We start from the raw sequence: 27,039 nt of genomic DNA, 5'->3' as shown, positions 1-27,039 counted from the left end.
TTTTGTAAACTTCACTGCCGAAATGCCAATTTCTTCAGCTATTCAGGAAACCTTAATTCATCTGTCTGACAAAATTAAATCCTTGACTTTCTTACACATTTCTGTGGAAGTTGCTTCCACAGGCTGTTCACAGGCTGTTAGACTCACACTGAGCCACAACTGTGCACGAGTAACCTTGAGACATATCACAAAATGTCCAAGACTTGTTTCGACAGGCTTGCTGCTTTCTTTCATATTCAGGTCAATAAATTATGGAACACTCCTCGTAGAACATTGTCTTTCCTAACTTTCTCAAATACAGCTAAGGCTAATTTAACAAACAGCCTTTTATAAAAATTTCTCCAAATAACAATCTGGACCTAAGGCACTTATGGTTTGTAAAGAAATATTGCATCTTGAATTTTGAAATTCCTCATTGGTTTGCCCAGTTCTTCAATAAGCAGTTGAATCAAGCTGCAGCAGTTCTAAATTCACAAAAAACGTGTTAATATGGACTTTTACATTATTTCATTCTTTGTATAGAGACTGATAATATTCCTTAAATATATTAGCTATTACCTTAAATTTGCCAAATTTTGTATCATTTGTGTGGTTTAATCTCTAATTATATTTTGCATTTCCTTTGTATGTATTTGCTGAGCTAAAATCTTTTTAACCTTTTCTTCATATTAAATGGGACAAGTTTAAGATTAATTGTTCTGTTTCTCTTGGAGTCAGAAGATTGAATTCTGTTTGTAATAGACATCTTTTTATATTGCTATATATTATATATTTATAAAATTGGGTGAGTTGTATAGTCTTTATTAATCTTTAATATATGCTGTAACAGTCGGGGGCGCTTGTGCTCCCTTGAACCCTCAAGTACCATGCCATACACCAGGTAAAAGTCCAAGACTCTTTATTTTTATAATAATTACGTGCACAAAGCACCCTCCACTCCACACTACTCATATAATCAATAACCAATCACAATTCCTCCTCTCCCAGATGCGTTGCCACCCTTCCTCCCAGCTCAGCTCACTCTTCTGGGATTTCCCACAGTCCTTTATAGTCCATGACCCGGAAGTGTTTCGCCTTTCTGTCCATGTGACTTGGAACATCCCCGGGTCATATAAAAACTCTTCTTCTTCACCCTGGAAGTACGTCGTTTCCCCTGTCGCGGTTATTAAGACGCAGTTACGGGTTATAGGGCTCATATAAGTCTTTGAGCCTCCCTGCAGCGTCCTCTGGTGGGCCCCATGGTGTCCAGCAGGGTCGGAAATAAAAACTCCATTGTCCATGATTCCCTGCTGGTCTTCACGGCACTCCCATGCTACAGGGAGGGCTCCATCTAGCAGCCTGGGGGTATTGGCCAGGATGAACAGCCGGCCATCTCCCACAATGCATAATTAATTTTTATATCTTTCTAGTTTGTAGTTTCATTTTATGAGAAATATATACAATACTTTGTTTTCTTAAGCTCTTGGTACATTACTTGACTTCTAGTCAGAGGGAATGTCAAACAACTGCAGTTGCTGATCTTGTCACCTGTGCATTGCCAAATTAAATGACTAGAAATAGCAAAGCATGATAAATTATATGAATTTTGCAGTTTCACAATTACATACTCACCCCTATTTTTGCCAGCCAATAATGTGCTGCTTGACACAGTCAGTACTGTGTGAATTGCATTATATCAAGTTCAGCTGCAAATTAGCTAACCTGCACCCTTTTTTTTTGCTTTCTGTTGTATGTAAAATGACATTCTGCCTGTCACTGATTACATCTATAAATTCCTATTCTAGTGCCCCACTATTTATAGTGCTTTCCCAGTTAATATTTGGATGATTAAAGGCCCCTATTATTATCCCCACTTGTAAACTTAATTATTTGATACTGTTTTAAAGTTGCATACTAAAAACAACTTTCATTTTCACACGAGCATTTTTACAGTTTGAAGACAAATGATTCTTGCTTTCATGTTACTTGTACTTTAAATATATAAAAAGTACAATCACTGCAGCCTTTCTTTTAGATGAACAAGAATTTGAGCAACAGGTCAGTAATAGCGCAATGTGTTTAAAAAAAAAAAAAAATTCTGAACACTTCTATATGTTTACTTCGGTGAAGGCGAAATGTAGTACATTTAAACCTTCGACACATTATTTAACTTTTTCAATGTTTCATACTTGAAGGCTGTAAAAGTGACTATATTCAGAACATTTGTCCATAGTAATTTAATAACCAATGTTTTATGAATGTTGTCAGATTACTAGTTCTTACCCCTTTTAAGTCTGTTATTGCTCTTCATCTTGTCCCACTTCAGTTTGCATACTGGGCAAATAGTTATTATATGGACATTGGCCTACACTTTGTTTTAGACCATCTGGACTGTAAAGAAACACACCAGAAAACTGTTTGTAAACTTCAGTTTAGCATTTAACACCATTGTCGTTTAACTGTTGTTAACTAAATGTCTAAATACTGAGCTTAATGCTTCCATCTCTAAATGAATTTACATTTTTTGAGAAACATGAAACCGTATAATTCGGTGGGTTCACCTCCTCTCAGTCTGCCTCTATATTAGCACAGGTTTCCCTTAAGGCTTTGAAATTTATCCCAAATTCCCTGTACACCAATAACTGTATGTCCACTGACACTTTAGTATAAATCATTGTTTTTGATTTCACCACCATTATTGGACTAATTACTTTTTGAAATGACAGCATATAGAAACGAGGTGACTTGTCCTTTGTCTTGGTGTGGTAGAAAATAACCTGGTACTCAATACCAATGAAACAGTGGAAATGCTGATCAACTTTCGCAAAAAGCAGTTAGTGTCTCCTTCTAGAAATTAATTATTCTATAGTCAGTATGATGGAATCCTTCAGATGTTTGGGCATAACTGTCATAAACACTATCAGCTGGGACATTAACACTACTTTCATGACAAAGATGGCTAAGCAGCCAAGACATTAAATACTTCACAGCCCATCCTAGTACAAATCTACAAAGCCATTTTTTAAAGTGTGATCACATTCTCCATTGTTTTCTTGTTTGGTTCAGCAATGGTGTGCTCCAAAAATAAATTACAGGGTGTTATGAGGTCTGCTAAGAAAATAATTAGTTGTGCTGTTACATCTGCTACAGACCTGTATCAATCTAGAGTCACAAATCATGTCAAAAGGATCACCACTGACTCATCTACATCCAAAAATCTACACTTGTAAATGCTTTATCCTAACTACAGAGTCATGGGGGTCTGCTGGAGCCAATCCCAGCCAACACCGGGCGCAAGGCAGGAAACAAACCTCAGGCAGGGCACCAGCCCACTGCAGGGCGTGCACACACACAAACACCAAGCACACACTAGGGACAATTTAGAATCGCCAGTGCACCTAACCTGCATGTCTTTGGACTGTGGGAGGAAACCAGAGGAAACCCACGCAGACACGGGGAGAACATGCAAACTCCACGCAGTAAGGACCCGGGAAGCGAATCCAGGTCTCCTAACTGCAAGGCAGCAGCGCTACCCACTGTGCCGCCCTTGTAAATTCTTTAAATCAATTAAAACTTAAACTAATAAACATCTAAACAGTTTCTTTCCCAGAGCCATAGCCCTCACAAACAAGTAGTTTAGCCTGTCTTACTCACATATTTGTGCATTCTTTCATATATGAAGGTATTAGTGTGTATGTGTGTGCATGCAGTCTATACACGCACACACTTTCATTTGAACATCTCTTTTATAGTTGCATTTTTCTGCAACTGTTTATAATGTACGTTATTTAACTTATGTTATTGGTATGTGATGTTTTCTGCTATAGGCAGCTACAAAACTAGCAAACTAAATTCCTGTACATTAAGTTCTGACGAAAAAATGCGATTCTGATTCTAATTAGGGTTCAAGTATGTCTCTTTAGTGAGGGCTTCAGGATATAGTACATTAGCCAAAGCAATCATTTACTCTACCTACAATTTCCAGTTCATTTGTTCAATTAAATCTGATACCATGTTACTGTGGCCAGACAATAAATCTGTAAACATAGTTGTGCCCAGTATTGGATAAGTAGTGAAAAATAATAGAGGGGCATTTTTTGTACTCATTCTGCCAGACTTTTTTTTTAGGGAGCACTAAGTAATTTTCAGTATTATAAAGAACAGATTGTGGCTTTTTATATATACAGTTTAGTAAAAAAAAAGTCCTTGCTTCCTTTCTGATTTCCCACATTATTGTAAATTTTTGACACCTAAAATGTTAACTAAAATCTAAAAAATATTTAAGATACCTAAGTAAACATATACCAGATTTTTCTTTACTTATCTCAAGTGTATCAAATGAAAGTGTTACCCACTTCACCACTGTCACTTTGTGAAAAAGTAACTGCCCCTTTAAACTTTATAATGGGTTATGCCATCATTACTGTAGCTGTAATGACTGTAACCACTTCCTATAATCATCTTACACTGTGGAAGAATGTTAGCCCACCTTCCTTGCAGAGCTGATTTAGTTCAGAAGCATTTTCAGAATGAGCTGTTGTTTTCAGGCCTTGTCACTGAATCTCAATTGAGTTTAGGTGTGGACTTTGGGGCAGTCCAATTTTTAATTTTCTTTTTGGGCATTTGATTTGGGCTTGTTTTAACATTTTGAATCATTGTCTGACAGCATTACAAAACTATACTTCAGTTTTAGCTCAGGTATGGAAGACTGTTCATTAAACTTGAAGAATTCTGTAATAAAGAGAGCAACACCTGTTTTATTATAGCAAGTCTTCCAGTGCCAGATGTGGCAAAGAATGCCTACAATGTTATATTAATAATAATACATTTTATTTATATAGTGACTTTCCCATGCTCAAGGCACTTCACAGAGTTTAAGAAAGAACAGCAGGGGGGTATACAGTATATAGCATTGTACAAGCCAGATAAATAAATAAAGAAGATTAAGACAGTAAATTCAGAGAAAAAGCCTAACAGACAACATAATTGATGGTCTCACACACACACACACAGGTTACATGAGCATCTTGACATAAAGTTAAACTGAAAGAGGGGTAATAAAGTCATGTAGAGATAAAAGCCTTCCTGAACAGATGAGTTTTGAGTTGTTTTTTAAAAGAATTCATGGAGTCAGCTGACCTGATTAATTTTGGTAGGTCATTCTAGAGTCTGGGCGTTATACAGCTGAAGGCCCTGTCACCCATGGAGTGTAGATTAGTGTGGGGCACAACAAGATTGCCAGAATCAGAGGACCTTAGTGGGCGGACAGGCACATAGTGATGGAGAAGGTCACTAATGTAGTTTGGTGCAAGGTCGTTTAAGGCTTTGTAGGTTATTAGTAGGATTTTATATTTGATTCTGTAAGACACAGGGAGCCAGTGAAGGCGGAGCAGGATGGGTGTGATGTGCTCGCTGCTGCTGGTCCGTGTAAGGACTCTTGCAGCTGTTTTGAATAAGCTGGAGCTGTGATATAAGATTAGAATGGGCACCTGCCAGTAGGGAATTACAATAATCGATGCAGGATGTGATAAAAGCATGGACAAGTTTCTCAGCATTAGAAAAGGAGAGGAAGGAGCGAACACAGGATATGTTACGGAGGTGAAAGTAAGAAAGTTTCTTAATGTGGTTTATGTGGGCGGAATAAGAAAGAGAGGAATCAAAAATGACACCAAGATTCTTTGCAGTAGAGGCAGGTCTGATGAGATTACTGCCAAGATGGACTGGGAAGGAGCTCATTTTAGTAAGTTGAACTTCAGTCCCAATTTGCAGGAGGTCAGTTTTGTTGCAATTTAATTTTAAAGAAGTCTGCTCTGTCCAGGTATTAATTTCACTGAGGCGGGTTGTGAACTGAGAGAGCTCTGATGAAGTTCCACTTTTAACATTGAATTAAAGTTGAGTATCATCTGCATAAAAATGATAACCCAGTCCAAAGCTACGAATAATATGGCCAAGGGAAAGCATATAAATACAGAAGAGAAGAGGGCCGAGGACAGCCCTGAGGAACTCCTTGTGTGACTGGCGCTGAGCTGGATCTGCTGTTTCCAAGACTAACAAACTCCTGCCTATCAGTCAGATAGGACTTGAACCACTGGAGGGCAGTGCCAGAGATAGCCAGCATGTTCTCCATCCATATTACCACATCTTTGTTTCATTGTTGGCATGATGGTCACTCCATGACATGCTGTGTTTGCTGTACATCAATATAATGAAACCTATGTGTCCATGAAGTTCTGCTTTTTTTCTCCTCTCTGTACAGAGTATACTCCCAAAATACCTGGGGTTCATCATCCAGATGCTTTGTGGCAAATAAGAAATGTGCATTTTTTTGGTGAGCAGTGGTTTTTGCTGCTCTCCAGTGAAATCCATTTTTGCCCAGTGTTTTCTTTTTGAATGAGGAGCCATCTACACTGTTCCTTTTGAAACAAGATAAGCCTACGTTCTTTGAATGACTTTAAGATCTTTATTGTTGTACACATAGTGCAAAGCATAATGAAATTCTTTTGTGCATGACAAGATAACCACTAATCGAGAAAGAGTGAGTGTGACAGCTGGGAGGTGCTGCAGCACCCACAACTTCCAGCATAATTGCACAGACATAAGTCTCAATGGAATCAAGAAGTTTATTTTTGTGAATTCCTTGCACACAGGTTCCAAAAAGCCACAAGTAAGCACAAAACTCTCTTTAAACTCAACTTTTTTTTCCTCTCTTCTGCTCCTCCATGTAAGCTTCATCTGTTTTCTCCTGACTCTGGTTAGCTGGATTGGAGTGGGGCAGCTTCTTTTATACCAAATTCAGAGTACTGTACTTCCAGTGTTGTGAAAGTGTCGCTAGGAAGAACTTCTATGTAACGTTGAAGCCCCACAAAGTAGGGATCCCCACAGCTTCCCAGTTGCACTATATCCCCAGCATATCCTGTGAGTTTCTCTGTGGGCTACCACCCAGTGTGTTGAGGGAAAAAACAGCAAAAATATTTTTTTTCCCCTCTCCTTCCATTCTAATGGCCTCCCAGCCAGGTAAGAATCTATGTTTGGTCCTGGCCAGGATGCCAGTCCCTGCAGTCCGTCACAATAGATAGAACTCTGTTTATCCTCAGGAGGAAATTTGACTTTTTACAGGAGCTCTTTAAATAAATAAATACATAAATAGGTAAATAAACACACACTATGATCTTAACACATACAAGAAGGACAAAAAAGCAAGAAAATTAAAAAGAGGAAGAACTTCTGACTTGGCTGTCATAGTTGTAGTGAAGCATTATGCATGTGTACTGTTGTTGGTATAAAGGAGCCCCAGTAGCATTTCTTGACACACCTCTGCCGAATAATCTGTTGACTGAAAGTACTCAGTATTAGGGTGTCAGAGAGAGGGTGTGCAGCATTGTTCATAATGGCACTCTGTTTTATTTTAATTTTCTCCTTCACTATTACCTCCAGGGGTCCAGAGTGTGTCTTATGAGTGAGCGTGCCCTAATAATTAGCTCGTTGATTCTGTCCACCTCTCTTGAAATAATGTTAGCAGCCCAGCTCACCACAGTATAGAAAACTGCACTGGCCATCACAGAGTTATAGAAGATGTGAAGGATGTCGCTACCCACATTAAAGGAAAGCGTTCTCCTTTTCTTTCTTACTAAGTTCCTCTGTGTCCCAAGACCAGTCCAACCTATCATTAATGTAGACCCCCCAAGTACTTGTAGGAGTGGACCACTTCTATATCAACTCCCTTAATAATTACCAGACATAGAGGCTCTTTGGTGGAGCAAAAGTCATTAACCAGTTCCTTGGATTTGCTGATGTTAAAATTCGAACAGTTCTGTTTCTTACAAGAAGGAAAGTACTCCATTTGACTCTGTCACATCCATCCATTTTCCACCCGCTGAATCTGAACACAGGGTCACGGGGGTCTGCTGGAGCCAATCCCAGCCAACACAGGGCACAAGCGCAGGAACCAATCCCGGGCAGGGTGCCAACCCACCGCAGGACACACACAAACACACCCAGCACACACTATGGCCAATTTAGAATCGCCAATCCACCTAACCTGGCATGTCTTTGGACTGTGGGAGGAAACCGGAGCGCCCGGAGGGAAACCCACGCAGACACGGGGGAGAACATGCAAACTCCACGCAGGGAGGACCTGGGAAGCGAACCCAGGTCTCCTAACTGCGAGGCAGCAGCGCTACCCACTGCGCCACCATGCTGCCCTCTGTTACATCCCCTTTTTTCAATACACCACATAAGTGCAGAATCATCAGAGAATTCTGCAAGTGACAAGACCTGGTGTTATATTTATAGTCTGAGGTAGGCCTGGGTAAAAATATAGATTTTTCTGATTAATCATTATTTTTCGTTTAAATGATTCAATATCGATTCTTAAAGTCTCAAGATCAATCTTGTGAATCTCTATCTTGCTCAGTTACTATATGTAGATTTTTTGCTTATCTTCGTTTTTGGGTGTCCAATCCAGTAGATGTCGCTAATGTGCCCGTTAAGGCTTTCAACAGAAAAGGCACTTTACTATCTTGCATTAAATGGTGTGTCCTCTTTACTTGAAATCAGTGTCTTTGACACTTAAATCAGATGTGTGGACAGCTGAACATCCAGGGCAGCAGATTTCTATTTGACAATTGCACGTTGAAAAACGACTGGGCAAACTGCAAGGTAGTCACCCCAGAGAGCAACCTCACTTCCTACATACAGAGCTGCTGAGATGACTCATTGTAATTCCAAAAACCTTTCTAGCATTTACAATACATTGTTCGATTTCGTGACTGCATCAGTCGCAAGTTTGTGTTTTGCCAAGTCCAATAAACGTTGCTTCAAATTTTGCAACACACCTCACCCAGCAAAGCAAGTGGGCAGTTGTTGAAACTTTTAGAGCAGTCTATGATACAAAAGTGAGCGTGTGTGCAAAGTAGCTGACTTGAAGTACCTCCATAATAGTGGCATTATCAGTGTTTTTCTTTTATGCCCCATTCATTCAGTGCCACTGTCAATAAGCATCAGCTCTAGATCGTCGTTTTAAAATGCTTGCTTTTTGTCTGAGGACCGTGAGGACACATTTTCAAGACCAATTAACATGACTGCTACAAGTGAGCAACTGAAGATATGTGTAACCCGCTGTATCTATATTTTGAGTAATTCAAGATTATTTTAACTGTCTAATAAGGGAATAAATTTTGGTAACAGTTTAGTTGAAGGGTGTCTACTTGGAGATTCATAACACATTAATAGCTTATTGAATAACATTTAAGAAGCAATATTTGATTGTTTTATAATAATATTCTCAAGATGAAATAGATATTTTATAAAGTACCCTAGATACTCGCTTATAAGTCGAAAAATTTATGCCTTAAAATTCATTCAAAAAAACAGAATCGACTTATCCGCGGGGCAACACAATTGTCCATAGAATTTGGGTAATGACATTGTACACTCAACGCTTCACGGTGTTAAGTCACCGGTCATCTGCCGTGTCCCATGGTCTTTGAAATAATTATAAGCCAGCAATACTATTGCTAATTAGCTAGTTTTTTTCTAATTTCATTAAATAATTCTTTAAAACTGTGAAATACTTGAATTTGAGCATTAGCTTTTGCAGGTTTTGGATAACAAACATACCATTAGCTGCCACGTGCAACCAGATTTGGAATCAAAAGAACCAAGTCGACGCACGCTATCAATGCGATGCAAGCGCAGCCCGTGATTCAAAAAATTTCTCTGCCTACCTGTTTGTCTCGTCTGACAGTAGCTGAAAAGCAGCATCAGGAGAGAGCAGCCTGAAGTAGTCCAGCAGTGGGTGATCTGTCGTGTCCAACAGCAAGCCATGCTGTCTTGTGAAGTCTGGTAGCCAGTTCGGCTCCCACGGATCTATGTCTGGGTATTCCTCCCCACGCGAACCTTGCCATAGCTGCATCGACTGCGCGAATGCGTTCAGCTGGCGCGGCATCGGCTGGTTTCCGATCAGCTGATGCCGGCTTCTCACTCTCTTGCTCGATTCCTGATCACGGTCAATAAAATCCGATTCTGAAAAATCACAGTCCCACTCAGCGATAATGTGCAAAACATCGTCTGCCAAGTGTTTTCTTTTCTGCACTCGCTTCGCTCCCTTGTGACATATCGACACCATCTTGCCTTTGTTTACATTTCGCAACTCATGCACACGCAAGGATTAGTTGCTGAGTCAACGAGTCAGGCATTCCCTCTGTGCTTGGAGAAATGCTAGTGACGTGACAGTGAGTTTTGTCGCCATTAACAGCTGATTGTCGCCTTCTATCTCTGATAGCTGTCAAGTTTTACCCTCGACTTATACGCGGGTCATAACAAATTTCGTAATTTTCGGCTTAAACAATACACTCGACTTATCTGCAAGATCGACTAATACGCGAGTATCTACGGTAGATGCCATTGCATTGTATTAAACCAAGAAGCCCTGATAATGTGTTGTGATACTTATTGTCAAGCTTGGGTCACAAAGTTGCATAGATAGATAGATACTTTATTAATCCCAAGGGGAAATTCACATTTCATACTTAGAGTACAGTAGGATTTCTAAGGAGTAGAAACTTTATATTGCTGTTCTAGAAGATACAAACACAAGGAACAGCTGTCAAACATGACGCCTTGGCCCCTTCTCCTGGTCAAAAGAACACAAAGTCTTCCTTGTGTGACTTGTGTTTGTATCTGCCAGAACAGCAATAAAGTTTCTACTCCTTGGAAATCCCACTGTACTCTCTTTGTGACCAAAACTTGACAAGTGCTACCAGAAGTGGGGTACAGCAGCTTGGAAGCAGCAACCAGGGCACAGGGAGTCTCGGGGAATAGAGGACAGGAAAGTGAGACCACAGGACAGCCATAGCACAGTCTTTTAAATGTTTGAAGCCCTACGTGAAGAGGACGTCACGCAGCAAGCCAGCAGCTGATCCCGCAAATAGGAGGTGTGTTTGTTTCCCATTGAAATACTGTTTGAGAGGAAGTTTCCGAAGAGCGGCCACGTCCGCTTGTAACAGCACTCACAATATGTTAGTTAAATTATGGTGAATTTTGAATGAGTGCAATACTGTAATTTTTTTTTTAAATATATTTTATTCCACATATTCTAAATACTTATGTTAACTGTTCATTACTAATCAAGTATTTCTTCTTAAATATCATTCCATGCTTACACATATGAATTCACTATGTAGACACCATTCAAATAAAGTGCTGCTGAAATTTGTCACGTTATATTAGTGCTCTGTATACATGGTTAGAGACAGAGAGGGATGTTAGGAGCACTTATGCAGCATGTTGCCAAACCCACCACATAATGAAACACCTCAGGATCCCAAAGTAGGACCAAGTGCAGCTGTATAACAGTAGACACCTCAACACCACACTAGTTCTAATGGAATGGAACAGTGTGAGGTTTTTCACAGTGGCTGGAGTGCCAATCCTGCCACCAACCCCCAAATTTTCCCTTGTAAGTTGGAGGACCTGCTTGCAGGTTAACATCAATCATACCCAGGACGGAGCAATTGCAGTTTAAGGGCCTTGCTCAAGGGCCCAACAGAGTGGAGTCACTTCTGGTATTTATGGGATTCAGACCTGCACCTTGCATGGTTAAGTAATTTCTAAAAAAAGCCACCACTTCAGATATATCAGTGCATGCTAATTCAGTTAAGATAAAATCAATCTTAAATTGGGGCACTGTGAATTGGAATCGAATCAGGTCATTAGTGCTGATACCCAGCCCTAGTCTGAGGTAGATAGAGTGAAGAGAAAAGGAGACAAGACAATTCCTTGTTGTGCTCCAGTGTTGTTCACATCCATATCGGAAACAGTAAAGTAGTACTGGTGTGTAACAGTGAACATTGCAATAATAAATAAATAAAAACATACTTTTGTTGTTGCTAGTGTTACAGCAACACACAAATAATTTAATGGATTGTATTAATTTTAATGTTTTCCACTTGGAGATTCTGGTTGTCAGTTTGGTTCATTGGGGTCCCAGTGCCTTAAAGTGGCATTATTGGTTTCTTCAAGGCTCTTTTTCCCTGATATCTTTAGGATATTCATTCATCCCCTGCCTACAGAAAAGATGTAAAACGTGTGCTTACATTTATAATACAGACCGTATAGTTATACCACACTGCCGACTTGAACATCACATAAAGGGATCGTTTTCCTGCAGATCGTCTAATGTGGTCTACCTAATTCTCTGCATGAAATGTCCTGACACTGCACTCTATGTGGGAGAAACTGGACAAACACTCCGCCAGAGAATGAATTTACACAGGTTCCACATTAAACGTGGCAACACGGATGTTCCTGTAGCGGCCCGCTTCAACAGCCATGGACACTGTGAGAGGGACTTTAAAGTCACAGTGCTTATGGGCAACTTCAAAACACAGCAAGAGAGAAAAGAATGGGAAGTTAAACTCAAGTTAAAATGTAATTCATTACAACAAGGCTTGAATAAAGACAAGAGTTTTATAGCCAGATATGAGGATTGTTTACATCTCTCTGTTTTGAAAAACTCATTACAAACTTCAAAAGACTTTGTTAGACAGTTATCTTATCCAAAGATCTTGACCATACATTGTTCTTCTCTCTCTGGTTAAATTAACCCTAGCCTGAATGAATCTATTAATTTTTTACATTTAAGATTTCTCATTTAAAGATTTACCAATGTTGTTTCTTGTCCTAGAGTGTATATAAACAGAGGGAACTCCAGTTTCTGTATTACATCTTGCCTGAAGAAGGGGCCTGAGTTGCCTCGAAAGCTTGCATATTGTAATCTTTTTAGTTAGCCAATAAAAGGTGTCATTTTGCTTGGATTTTCTCTACATTCATAATGGCTAACATGGCACAACACCCTAGTACTACAGATTCCCCAGATAAATTAAATACAGCAAGTTAAAAGAATGTGTGTTGTTTGTTCACTCTGGTGCTTTTCATCTAACATTCAGTTTTGGTTGAAGACCTAAAACATTCACTGTTCAAAACTGGCAATAGAGGAAATGAGGAGAGGGCTGGACTTTTTAATAATAATAATACATTTTATTTATATAGCGCCTTTCCCATGCTCAAGGCACTTACAGAATATAATAAAGAACGGCAGAATATACAGTATATAGCATTGTACAAACCAGATAAATAAATAAAGAAGATTAAGACAGTAAATTCTGAAAAAAACAGACAACATAATTGATGGTCTAGCACACACATACAGGTTACATTGGCATCTTGACAGAGATGTAAACTGAGAGAAAGGTAATAAAGTCAAATAGAGCTAAAAGCCTTCCTGAACAGATGAGTTTTGAGTTGTTTTTTAAAGGAATTCATGGAGTCAGCTGACCTGATTAATTTTGGTAGGTCATTCCAGAGTCTGGGCGCTATACAGCTGAAGGCCCTGTCACCCCATGGAGTGTAGATTAGTGAGGGGCACAACAAGATTACCAGAATCAGAGGACCTTAGTGGGCGGGCAGGCACATAGTGATGGAGGAGGTCATTGATGTAGTTTGGTGCAAGGTTATTTAAAGCTTTGTAGGTTATTAGTAGGATTTTATATTCGATTCTGTAGGACACAGGGAGCCAGTGAAGACGGAGCAGGATGGGTGTGATGTGCTCGCTGCTGCTGGTTCGAGTAAGGACTCTTGCAGCTGAGTTTGAATAAGCTGGAGCTGTGATATAAGATTAGAAGGGGTACCTGCCAGTAGGGAATTACAATAATCGATGCGGGATGTGATAAAAGCATGGACAAGTTTCTCAGCATTAGAGAAGGAGAGGAAGGAGCGAACACGGGATATGTTACGGAGGTGAAAGTAAGAAAGTTTCTTAATGTGATTTATGTGGGTGGAATAAGTGAGGGAGGAATCAAAAATGACACCAAGATTTTTTACAGTAGAGGCAGGTCTGATGAGATCACTGCCAAGATGGACTGGGAAGGAGCTCATTTTATTAAGTTGCATTTTAGTCCCAATTTGCAGGAGTTCAGTTTTATTGCAATTTAATTTTAAAGAGTTCTGCTCCATCCAGGTTTAATTTCACTAAGGCAGGTTGTGAGCTGAGAAAGCTCTGATGAAGTTCCACTTTTAACATTGAAGTAGAGCTGGGTATCATCTGCATAAAAATGATAACCCAATCCATAACTACGGATAATATGGCCAAGGGGAAGCATATAAATACAGAAAAGCAGAGGACCAAGGACAGAGCCCTGAGGGACTCCTTGTGTGACTGGCACGGAGTTGGATCTGCTGTTTGCCAAGACTAACAAACTCTTGCCTATCACTCAGATAGGACTTGAACCACTGGAGGGCAGTGCCAGAGATACCCAGCATGTTCTCCATTCTGGACAGTAGGATGTCATGTCTGACTGTGTCAAATGCTGCACTGAGGTCTAACAGAATTAATATGCTAGTTTGTCCAGAGTCTGCTGCCATAAGCAAATCATTGGTTACCCGTAGCAGAGCAGTTTCACAGCTGTGCCGCGCCCTGAATCCAGACTGAAAGGGTTCCATCAAAATATTAGAGGTTAGGTAATTGGTGAGTTGGGAAGCTACAACACGCTCAAGAACTTTTGACAGGAAAGGTAAGTGGGAAATAGGCCGGAAATTGTTAAGATTGTCAGCATCAAGGCCAGACTTTTTTAACATTGGGGTTACAGAAGCAATTTTAAAAGTGAGTGGCACGGAGCCAGTGTCAAGGGATGAGTTTATTATTGTTGTAACAGTCGGGATTATGGCATGAAGGCAGGATTTAAGTAGTGTGGTGGGGATGGGGTCCAGTACACAAGTAGTCGGCCTCATCTTACAAAGCAGGTTATTAACAAACGCAGAGGTGACTGGTGAGAACTTAGAGAAGGAGCTGGATGGAGTGGGGAAAACAGGGAGAGATATAAACAGATGATATATTTATGTTAGTTGAATTATTTAGATCTTTAATTTTGTTACGGAAAAAGTGGAGGAATTCCTCACAGACTTCAGTAGAAGAGGTAGTTGGACCAGATGCGGGTTCGAGTAGTTTATTAACTACAGAGAACAAAACCCTTGGGTTATCATGGCCACTTTCTATTATTCTGCCATAATGGGTGTTCTTGGCAGAAGTTAGTGCTTCTCTGTAAGCTCTTTGGTGGTCAGAGAAAGCCTGGATGTGCACGGTGAGGCCAGTCTTACGTGACATTCTCTCAAGGCGTCGGCCAGCTGCTTTCATAGATCGCAATTCTGAGTTATACCAAGGAGCTGAGCGCTTAAAGGAAACCTCCTTATGTTTTTAAAGGAGCTGTTTTATCTAATGCTGAGTGAAGGGCTGAGTTATAGTGGTCAACAAAACTATCTAGTGTTGATGGAATAGGTGCAGACAGTAAAAGATCAGAAATGGATCCAGAAAGGATAGAGGGACAGATATTTTAAGGTTTCTGTAAGAAATTTGTCGTTTACAGGTAAGAGGTGGGATAGGTAATGAGACAGTGAAAAAATACTGCTTTATGGTCAGAGAGTCCCAAATCAGTGCTGTAAATGTTGGCAACAGATAGTCCAGAAGTGCAGATCAGGTCCAATATATGACCGCCAGAATGGGTTGGAAAATCAACATGTTGTGTCAAGTCAAAACAGTCCAGTACGGACAGGAATTCATTTCTCAGTTTAGATGTAGTAATGTCAATATGGATGTTGAAATCACCAAGAAGCATAATTCTCTGAGAGTAAGAGCTTAGGTGGGTCAAAAGTTCTGCCTATTAAAGGAAATAATTGCACATGAAGTACCTAATAAAGGTAAATGCATGGATGGTACAATATTTGAGTTCTAACATGTATGTATGTTACTGCTGAAATTTACATGCCAGGCTGTCTAAACATTGATTTCTTTTCATTTGTATAATAACAAAATCAGCAATGGACAGTCCATGTTTTATAGGACTAACAGGAATATATCACTCACAATATTTAGTTAGGGCACCTTTTTAAAAATACTGAAAATCAGTATGTACATGTTGGAAGAGTGGGTTTTAGTCTGAGATACTCAAACTTTAAATGCACAATTAAATTGTCAGTATGGTCTCACGTTTTACACATGCAACTTATGTATCTATGTTAAACATTGTATTATGTCTTTGGTTACATTCTTAAGCAACATTATGAATTTTTCTGCATTGTAAGTTGTAAACTCAAAAGTATTAAAATCACTACTGGTTTGTCTGCAGTAATCATTAGTTAACAGATAATGAAAGTTAGTCCACATTACACAAATGAAACCTTTTATCCTTTTTGAAAAAGATGCTTTTTCATATGAATAATGTAGGATAATGGGAAACTAGAGTTCCAGCCCTTGTGTTTAAATAATATTATTAGCACTGGAATAGAGGGTTCATTTAAGGTTTCAAAACTACAGTATTTTGAATGTTTAGTGCTTAATTAATTACATTATTTCAACTTAAGAATATAGCTCCTGTTCATTTAAATTTTACACTATTATTATATAATAATTATGATTTAAGTACAAGTTTAACTAAACAAGATGTTTCAGCAAAGAATATAAAGCCAACTCAGAATATTTTTCCATGCATAAATACTTAAAAAAAATGCTTTTAAAAGTATTCATCCATTAGGAGGTCATTGTTGATTTTGAATTGTTTTGGTGTGTTTTATTATTTGAATTTTGTGCAAAACCATAACCTCCGGCATTTAAAATTTTCCTCCAATATTTTGTTTGTTTCAAGATAATTAAGTAAAAACAATTGATCTGCCTAATAAGGCAGTGCAATTTCACTAAATAGAGTAATGTTTACTTATTATTGTACATTACTGCTAATACCAATTTGCAATGTTGTTTTTCAGTAACAACAATTTTTTGGATGTTATCTTACATTTATTGATCCAGTGGCGCACTCTAGTGTTCATCTGTGTGCATAAAATTTTTGAACTGTGCTCTTTAACTTGTATCATTTATATTTATGCTATTACATTATTGCTTGGCAGAGGCTTTTATCCAAAGAGAATTATAAAAGAGGTAAACATAATCAGTTAACATTAGGCTAGGGCCTGTTTGTTCAGCAAGTGTAGTAGGACAGGTAACAAAAAGTTGATTGCCACAAATGAAAAGATGTAATAACTAATAAATTTACAATCATAGATTACATTTGATAAAGCAATTAAACTTAACAACAAATTAACCAACAATATAAAATATTGCAAAGTTTTTTTTCCAGTCAATTAGACAGATATTCACAGAACAGATGGGTTTCTAATTGCTTCTTGAATACAAGTGCCTTGAGCATGGGAAAGGCGCTATATAAATAAAATGTATTATTATTATTATTATTATTACAATGAGGGAATCAGCATGACATCTACTGTTCAAAGATAAGAACATGATTTTTGTTTTTTAAAACTTCAGGTTCTTAAAAATCCTTTTAGGAAACACTGTCCAGAGCATGACTGTAATATCTGTTGATCACTGCCTACTTTTTCTTTTCACAACTATAGAAAAAAGGGTTTCCAGGTTATTGCATATAATATTACACCATTCTGTAACAAAAGAGGAACAAAAAGTCAAAATGTAGGGAAAAAAGTGTAAGAGACTATGATGTTTCTAAAGACACTGGATTTTTGACATAAGCATTATGTGAAAGGCAAAATGTAAGATGTGGACAATATTTCAGAAAACAACACAGCATGATACATAACCATTTTAGGACCGCAATGTAACTTGTTATATCTAGTTTCATAGAAAGTATTGATAGTTTAAATCTCATTATTTAAGAACCACCTCTGTGTTACTAGAGTATGTTGAGGGTTATTCTGCCTCTTCTGTGTTGTGAAAAAAGCCAGACTGTTTTTATAAAATGTAATGTTTTCATATTCTTTTTAGAATCTGGGATTTAGATGGAAAGCAGGAAACCTCATTTTTACTGCACTCTCCTGGGATGAGTGTCTGTTGGCATCTAGAAGATGCATTCAAGGTCAGATTAAGTTTTTTCCCCTCTGTCAAAAGTATATGATTAGATTTTTTTTTAACCAGAAACATTTACATTTTAGTCTATATTCTGAAGAGCTATAAGATTAACCATTCAGCTAAGTACTTCTACTTTGCAAGATTTTATTTCTTTATTTTATTTACTTTTGCATTTCATCATGAGTAGCACTCAAATCAAACATACTTGTATGATGGAGGAAGAGCTTAGAGAAGCAAATTAAAGAATTTAGTGCAAACCTTTTCATTTTATACTAAAATTTTATGCTAAAATAAAAAGTAAAATAAAAATTAACAAACTGGCCATAATGTGTGGCCATAACCTTTATTTTATTATGCTACAAGAGGACTCCATTTTAAGAAAAAGGCAGTGTCTGTATGATGTACAGTACATTACTTGCACAATGGCCAAAGTAATTCAAGACTGCTTTCACTACCTATTAGTCTATTACTCAAACAAACAAATGAGTCTGATTATTCTTTTTAAGGCTGTCATGTTATACCATATATTGTCCATACATTTATTAGATGATGTTGGATATTATAGTTACTGAAAGGACCTGTATTCTTCCTTCAGAGACTTTCATTGTCCTAGTGACCTACATCATATAAATCAAGTATGTCAATAGATGTCAAATCAATGGATGTCATAACAAATTGTACATCTAATGGAATTTCAGGGTTTATAATATGGTAAAGGAATTTGCTTTTAAGAGAAACACATCAGCGGAGGTGATTGACTTCATATGTTTGTTTGTTTGTTTGTTTGTTTGTTTGCTTTCTAACAGCCTGTAGGATAATTCTAAGTATATTTCAATTACTGTTTAAATTAATCTGTCATCTGTTTAATGTTTATGAGAGTATCATTGGAATGGATAGTTAAAACTAATTAACATACAGTACATCAGATTTTGTCTTAAGGTTTTTTTTTTCTCTATTGTCCATAGCTGATGGTGGCAGAGAAAAAATGGATTGGTGCGATTTTATGACCTACTTACTCAACAAGCAATTCTTTCTTTGGACTGTGGGCAGACTCCACTAATGTCAGCTGACTGGTGTTTTGGCAACACAATTAAAGTTGGAGCAGTTGCTGGGAATGATTGGGTAATCTGGGACATCACAAGATCAAGGTTTCTTAAATTGTATTATATATATATATATATATATATAATAAGTAGAAAAATATAAACATAGTTATCTAAAAACAAATATATTAAACTGTCAGGCAAAGTGGCATAATACAAAAAAAAACATACAGGTTACTTATTAAGGAGCTTTTGAAATAGTCATGTAGTGAGACTTACATAAATGTTTTATGAATTTGTTACAAGTAATAGAGCTGTTTCTTATTTTCGTTTGTACTTATTTATTTATTCCGTAGCAGCTGTGCTACCCATCTAAGATAGGTTGAAATCTCAGCAATCAATATATATCACAGTGTAAAATTTGCAGTACACTATGCAGTGATTTATGTTTCTGTTATGTGCAATTTGGTTTTGGATTCATAAAGCAGTGTTTTGTGATACCTCATCTATTGGAATGACAAATGCTTTTGTATTTTATTACAAAAAATGTCTGTGATGCACTGTCATTCAGAATGACAGAGACCTAGCATCTGGACAGACGCACACAGACATTTATCTTTTTATTAAGGTGGATGTGTTTTTAAATTTGATGTCCAGTCTAGATAGGTGGCTTCTTGTGACTGAATTTTGATGCTTTACCCACAAAAATAAATGACCAGTAGCTGAAACGCTTTTACATTGTATTAATTTCATAGCTATTTCAGTTATTCCATAGCTGTTTAAAAAATGGATTGGTTTAATGCAGCTGAAAAGCAAAAGTTTTAAAAATGTTTGCACCCTGTCTATAAGACACGATTAAAGATGGCAGTTATGAAATGTCCTTGAACACGGAATGCCAGAACAAACTAAAGTAAACATTCATTTTATTAATTTTCCAAAATCACATATGTCAAAAGAATTAGAGGTAAACTAGCATAATATTTCAAGGTTACTGGAAAGATTTTTCCTATTCATGGCATTCTTGGTTTCTTCTGTCAAGTTTGGTTATTTAAATGCAATTCTTTAAAGTGAATCTGAAGGAACTGTAACACTTCTTTGCAGTTTTAGATGTTTGTAGTTCTGGAGTGCTTCCTATTTTCATACTGTTTGTGTGTTTTAACAGTCACACAGGATGCAGGCTAACAAATGAGTATGAATATTTTTTTAAATTTTTATTACAGTTACCCACAAGAAAAAAGACCGGCTCATGTGGATTGTGCTAGATCTTTCAGGTAATCTAATCTATTAAAAAAGTTAATTTATATAGGAACATATTAGTTGTAGTAGATATTTTATGGGTGCTGTCATGCTTAGAAGGCATCCCACCTCATTTTATTGCATGTTAAGTGAGACTACACACTAGGATACTATATGTCATTCACTTTGTGGGAAGATTGGTATATGGTGATAGCCACACATGTTGGGTTAATCATACATTTTTGCAAAGGTGAAGCACATCATCAACATGGGACTTTGTATTTCTAGCTTTCTTTGTGATTTTTTTTTTGTATGTATGTATGTAAATAATTTTTTTCCTGGTATCATATTTAAGATGATTTTAACCCTAGTTGTATAATTTAAAGAAGGAAGAATATAAACGTCTAGCTCCCAAAAAGGGAGCGTTGAACTTAAAATTAAGATGTAATAGATTTAATGTTACTAATGGGTGAAAGATTGACCTATAAGAAGAAATCTGAAATTTTAGTTGAGAAAGAAGAATGAGTCAGTGAGAGCCTATAGCAGCTATGGAGAAGGTTTATTTGATACAAACATTTGCAGCATGTATATTCTTTTACTTTTAAGGTGGTCTAAAGCCAATGAAAATTTGTTTGCTACCACTGGATATCCAGGAAAACTAAAGAGCCAGCTTTTGGTGCATCATTTGGGCCATCCTCAGGTAAGCCTAACCTAACTGTTATAGTAATTCAATATTGTATTGTAATGCAATGGAAACAGTGAGTGCACTATTATTGTAAACCATATAACCATACCAAAATCTGACTTATTCCACACTAAGCAAACAATTACAGTAATCCCTCGCTATATCGCGCTTCGCCCTTCGCGGCTTCACTCCATCGCGGATTTTATATGTAAGCATATTTAATTATATATCGCGGATTTTTCGCTGCTTCGCGGGTTCTGAGGACAATGGGTCTTTTAATTTCTGGTACATGCTTCCTCAGTTGGTTGCCCAGTTGATTTCATACAAGGGACGCTATTGGCAGATGGCTGAGTAGCTACCCAGCTTACTTTTCTTTCTCTCTCTCTTGCGCTGACTATCTGTGATCCTGACGTAGGGGGTGTGAGCAGGGGGGCTGTTCGCACACCTAGACGATACGGACGCTCGTCTAAAAATGCTGAAAGATTATCTTCACGTTGCTACCTTCTGTGTGCAGCTTTTAAGTATGCTGCACGGTGCTTCGCATACTTAAAAGCTCAAAGGGCACGTATTGATTTTTTTTATCTGTCTCTCTCTGCTCCTGACGGAGGGGGTGTGAGCTGCCGCCTTCAACAGCTTTGTGCCGCGGTGCTTCGCATACTTAAAAGCAAACAGCCCTATTGATTTATTTGCTCCTTTGAAGAGGAAGATATGTTTGCATTCTTTTAATTGTGAGACTGAACTGTCATCTCTGTCTTGTCATGGAGCACAGTTTAAACTTTTGAAAAAGAGACAAATGTTTGTTTGCAATGTTTGAATAACGTTCCTATCTCTCTACAACCTCCTGTGTTTCTGCGCAAATCTGTGACCCAAGCATGACAATATAAAAATAACCATATAAATATATGGTTTCTACTTCGCGGATTTTCTTATTTCGCGGGTGGCTCTGGAACGCAACCCCCGCGATGGAGGAGGGATTACTGTAATGTCAGGCAAAATGATTGTTCACCAGTCTCAATACCATCACAGGGCAAAACAGTGTTGAAGATAATGTTTCTGTGCCTTAGAATGTACAGTATGTTACACTGACACTGCTGGTCCCCTCAGTGTTGCTACCCTGCTGTTGAGCCACCTATATTTATGGAAATGACCTGAAATAAAGTGTAAGATAAATATTTTAATGATATTAGTGTAACACAAAGTGGCTTATTTCATCTTTGCTTTTGTAGCATGAGGGAGTGAACATATTTGGAGAGCTCATATTTAGTCTGAAACACCACTTTACCAACTTTATTATGCTGTACTACCAAAGAAGTCGCAACAATGAACCACACTAACCTGATTTTTTTTTTCTTTGGTTATAGTCTTGAATAAAAGCGCACTTGTTCTGTTATATTTGTACCTTTTGTGAAAGTGCTTATTTGAAATTTGGACTTAAGTCTTCACACATTATACACTTCATGTCAAAATTAGTTAGTACTAAAACATGAAAAAAGTTTGTGTTTTAGGTATGTGTTCAACATTTCTTGCATTTCCAGTCATCCTACACTTACAAAGATCTTTGTAGACATGGAATACATGTGAAGTGCATGTCTTCCAAATAATTATATATTTTTTTAGCCTATACAGCTCTAGGTACTACCTCACTCCCTAATAAACAAGGCTTGAGCTGGGAGAGCGATTTTTGCCATTTCTGTGGCGTTGGGAGGTGGGATAGCAGTCTGCTTGCTGCTTTTGCTTATCGACATATTTACAAGACAAAAGACGCTGACGGAGAGGTGTGAACAGATTTAAGGTGGGTCGGGTTTATGAGTTTTATCATAGGCTTTGGTAATTCTAGTGTTAACACTAGAATCCCTGAAGCCTACAAGTTTTTTAGTTGTCCTGGACCACCTTAATCTTCCTCCCATCTCCTTATCACCGTGCCAATTGCTCGTTGATAAACACTTTTGTTTTGCAAATGTGTCAGAAGCACACAGAATGCACTCACCCATCCTCCATTCAACCAACTGAAGTCACCACACAGCAAAATTCTCACCGCTCAAGTCTGTGTGGATGTTTATTTATCTGGCAATGAGTTGTAGGGAATTGTATAGGTTGAAGTTTGACTGCATGTGTGTTTGCGCATTTCATAGTGAAAATGCGCCCATCTCACAGATCCGCTCAGATGCTGCAGAGGAAGAGCTGCTGCTTTGCAGTGAAGAGGTTTCTTGGTTGAAATCACTGGTCCACCGCTCATTTAGCACTTTCAGTAGTGAGCTGCTATTGTTGTTGTTGTTATTATTAATATAGTAAAAACATACATTTGATTGGAGTCTGTATCAGCCTATGTAAATTTATGGTACTTGTAAAAGTTAGCGCTTAACACTAGAATTACCAGAGTCTACGAAAAAACTCGTAGATCCGGCCCACCTTAAATCGCTTCTTAAATCCGTTCACACCTCTCCGCCAGCGTCTTTTGTCCTCTAAATGTGCTGATAAAAGACAAGCTGCCGGCTATTCCACCCCCCCTCCGACTTAGAATGTGAACACACTTTTCCCAGCTCATGCCTTGATTGATTGTCTGGGAGTGAACTGGAGTTTTAGAGTTGAAATAATAGATCGTTATTTGGAACACACGCATTCCATGTGTGTACCGTTTCTATAGTAATCTGTGTAAACACATTGTTAAAACAGAAACTTTTTCATATTTTAGTAATAAATGTTACAAAATGTAAGCATAAACTATAGAATGTGTAAAGCCCGAGTTCCTAAGATCAAATAAACATTTCCACAAAAGGTTTGCGTTACTACTGGTAATTCTAGTGTTAAGGGATAAAAAGCAAACACACAAACGCAGGTGAATTATTTCTGCTTGGTATCTTGTTGTCACTTGAGCAATGTTGTTTTTGTTTTTTATGATATAGCAGGTTGTTGTTTACAACACAAAAGATGCTGACGGAGAGGTGCGAAGAGATTTAAGTTGGGCCGGGATTATGAGTTTTTTCGTAGGCTTCAATAATTCTAGTGTTAATACTGAGGTTGTGGTAGTGCCTCAACTATTTTCACCCAAATTCCACAATCAGCTCCTTTGTTCTGCTGACATTCAGGAATAGGCTGTTTTCATGACAAGAGTGCGACAGACTCTCTACTTCATCCAGGTAAACCTGCTCATTGTTGTTAGAAGTCAGACCTACCACAGCTGCATTATCAGCAAACCTGACAATGATGTTAGAGTCATGTGCAGATGTGAAGTCATATGTGTAGAGTGAGTACAGCAGTGGACTCAGAATGCAGTCCTGTGGAGACCCTGTGTTGAGAATGAGGGATGATGAGGTGTGGGCACCCACTCAAACCACCTGTGGATCTGCTTGTCAAGAAATTAAAAAATCCAGCTGCACAATGAAGTGCTCAGATGCAGCTCTTTGATGTTAATGGTGAGTCTGGAGGAGATTGTTATGTTAAATGCTGAGCTATAGTCTATAAATAATATTCACACATAAATCCCTTTCTTGTTGTCCAGTTGGGGCAGTACTGTATAAAGGATCATGTTGTTGGCATCTTCTATGGATCTACTGGAAGTGATATGCAAACTGTAATGGATCCAGTTCTTTTACCACATGTGCACATGTGATTTTTAACTACCCTCTTGAAGCCTTTATTGCTATTCATGTTAGTGCTATAAGACAATAGTCATTTAGACAGGTGGGACTTGATTTCTTAGTTACAGGGACTACCTTTAACCACTAATGCACAGGGTGTCTTGCCAGCAGTTTGTTGCAATAAACCCACATCTCAATCAAAAGCAATAATGGTATTTTTATATAACCAGGGGTGTCTTCTTCCAAATAAATCATACTGTAAGTTTCCATGTTACGTGCTCTGTTTCATTCAGTAAAATATGTGGTTTTTAGACATATATGCCAAGGTCAGCAGTGCATCACAGCTGGGTGGATCTGTTTTTATCAAAGATCTCACTTATGTCATGCCACATACAATGAAAAAATCATTACGTTTGGATAGCTGTGTTTTAGACCATTTCAATTATGTATAGTTATCTATGATTGGTCACTCGTACTACATCTCACAGCTGTGCATAAAAGACAGTAAATATATTGCATATATGACAGCTAATGTTTATGAATCTTATGCATTGTTTCACAGAAGCCTCTGTGACAGTGTGTGCAGATAGTTTGGCTGACATGCAATAAGACTTGAAGTACTAGGGAAAAGTCCTAGAAAAGTTACAGAATGCTAGAGATACAGAATATGAAGACCTTGAGTCACAGTTTTGACTCTGTTGAAAAGCATGCATTTGCATAAGAAATCGATACTATGCTTGAGTTGTAAATCCTGCTTAGTATAACTTTGAAGTGTTGCGGTGTGCACCTTTACAGTTCAAGTATCATAAGTTCAAATACCATATCATGACGCTGTCTGCTACAGCTACACGTTCTCTCTTTGGTTTCTGAGTGGTGCTGTTCCAGTTGTAATTTTTTTTTTGTTTTAACTATTTGTTTTATGTTATGAACCCTTTGATTGCATGTCACTGGCCATGCAATTTTTTATAATTGAATCTATTTGTATCATGGTGCACCATGTTGGGACACCTGCCCCAACCCAACTGGATGTCACTGAAAATAGAGCCCTTTCAGCTGCTATCTTGTTAATAGTATAATGTGTTTTTGTGTATATATATATATATTTTTTTTTTTTCCCTAAAAAAATTCTGACACAGTAGGCTTCTCCAGGTACTGAAACTGAACAAACAGCAAAAATATCAAAACATTTCAAAAATTTTCAAGTTGCATAATCAATCCGTAGATCAGATGTCCAGTCATATGCTTACAATGATATAATTTGAAGTATTATTGATAGCCAATGAATGAGCTCTTGCTTGGTAAGACTCCTGACCAGTAAGCGAGGGAGAGGTGGGTTTACATTTCAAAAGATCATCCTCATCTGAGTTTGCTTCTCAGCCATTTGAGAGGAAGTTATTTTATTTAACAACATTTTACCTTAAATACATGTATTCAGGACATTGTGAACGTATATACCACTGGATAGCTGACGTTGATTTTTTTGACATGAGTAAATTGAGATTTTGGTGTCTATTGTGTCAAGAACTTTATCTCTGTTCTTGATAAAAACAAGACTAGATTTTTCCTTGGCCATTACTACAAATAACATCGGATAAGTAACAAAAAAATATCAGTTTTGGGTGGAATATTCCTTTGGGAAATACAACGATGTAAATTTGCACTTTTTTATGCTATCAATGGTCATTGTAAATGGAGACTGGAGAATTCTTTCAAGCAAGAAATGAGGTTGTGATATTTGTTATCTTAGTTTCTGTATCGCCTGTTTACCATTTTACAGTAATGATAATTTTATATAATATATGAAGATATGAATGCTTTTAAACATAAAAAACTAATGTTCACAGCTATTCATCCTTTTGTTTTTTTATAGCCAGTTATGATTGGGTATGCTTCGGTAGGAGCAGGACTGAGCTGGCATAGGACTCTTCCTCTTTGTGTAATTGGTGGAGATCGCAAGCTTTTTTTTTGGATAACAGAAATGTAAAAAAGGCCTATATTTTGCTACCACTTTTGTAACGATATGTATTTGATTCAAATAAAATGTTTTCTACTATTCCTGGTGTTTTCACTTTTATCATCCTTATTGAAAAAAGAGGCAGAGTAAAAATTCAGATGCAATTTTATTATTTATGACTGTCATTATATTAACAAAAAGACCTGTGTGCGTGTGTGTGTGTGTGTGTGTGTGTGTGTGTGTGTGTGTATACCTTGGACGTCAGCGCCAGAGGCGAAGCCCCTAACGTTGCGCCACGGCGTGTGGTTCGTTTATTTGACAGTATACGCCCGAGGTTCGATTCCCGAGAGGGAGTGCAGTAGAGTGTGTACGCCTGATGAGCCCAGAATTAGGGCGAAACACGTATCGCGTACTCTTTGCATTATTTGACAGTAAACTATTTCAACCATTCTATGATTTGCTTCTCACAACTGAGGGCACCGTGGTGGATGTTAGCAGACTTGCTGGCCAACCACAAGCGTTACCTGGTAGGTAACCACACACACAATCAGATTGTGATTCAGACTACGAATGCCGTGAATATATATACAGTATATATATATATATATATATATATATATGTGTGTGTGTGTGTG

The 27,039-nt window shown here is 37.9% G+C and overlaps 1 protein-coding gene across 1 annotated transcript in view; it reads left to right on the top strand.

Moving 5' to 3' along the window:
• nup37 (nucleoporin 37) overlaps positions 1–26,505 on the top strand; it is a 143,091-nt gene extending 116,586 nt beyond the window's left edge. Inside the window, 6 exon segments of the mRNA XM_028816513.2 lie at positions 17,825–17,915; positions 18,874–18,888; positions 18,890–19,056; positions 20,172–20,222; positions 20,794–20,887; positions 26,321–26,505. Of these exon segments, the coding sequence (XP_028672346.1) occupies positions 17,825–17,915; positions 18,874–18,888; positions 18,890–19,056; positions 20,172–20,222; positions 20,794–20,887; positions 26,321–26,434 (532 nt within the window). The 3' untranslated portion in view covers positions 26,435–26,505.
• Positions 26,506–27,039: the final 534 nt, after the last annotated feature.

Source organism: Erpetoichthys calabaricus, chromosome 1, assembly GCF_900747795.2.
Source record: "Erpetoichthys calabaricus chromosome 1, fErpCal1.3, whole genome shotgun sequence".
Lineage (NCBI taxonomy): Eukaryota > Metazoa > Chordata > Cladistia > Polypteriformes > Polypteridae > Erpetoichthys > Erpetoichthys calabaricus.
The sequence above is the reverse complement of the archived record's forward strand: the minus strand, read 5'-3'. Positions and strand labels throughout refer to the sequence as shown.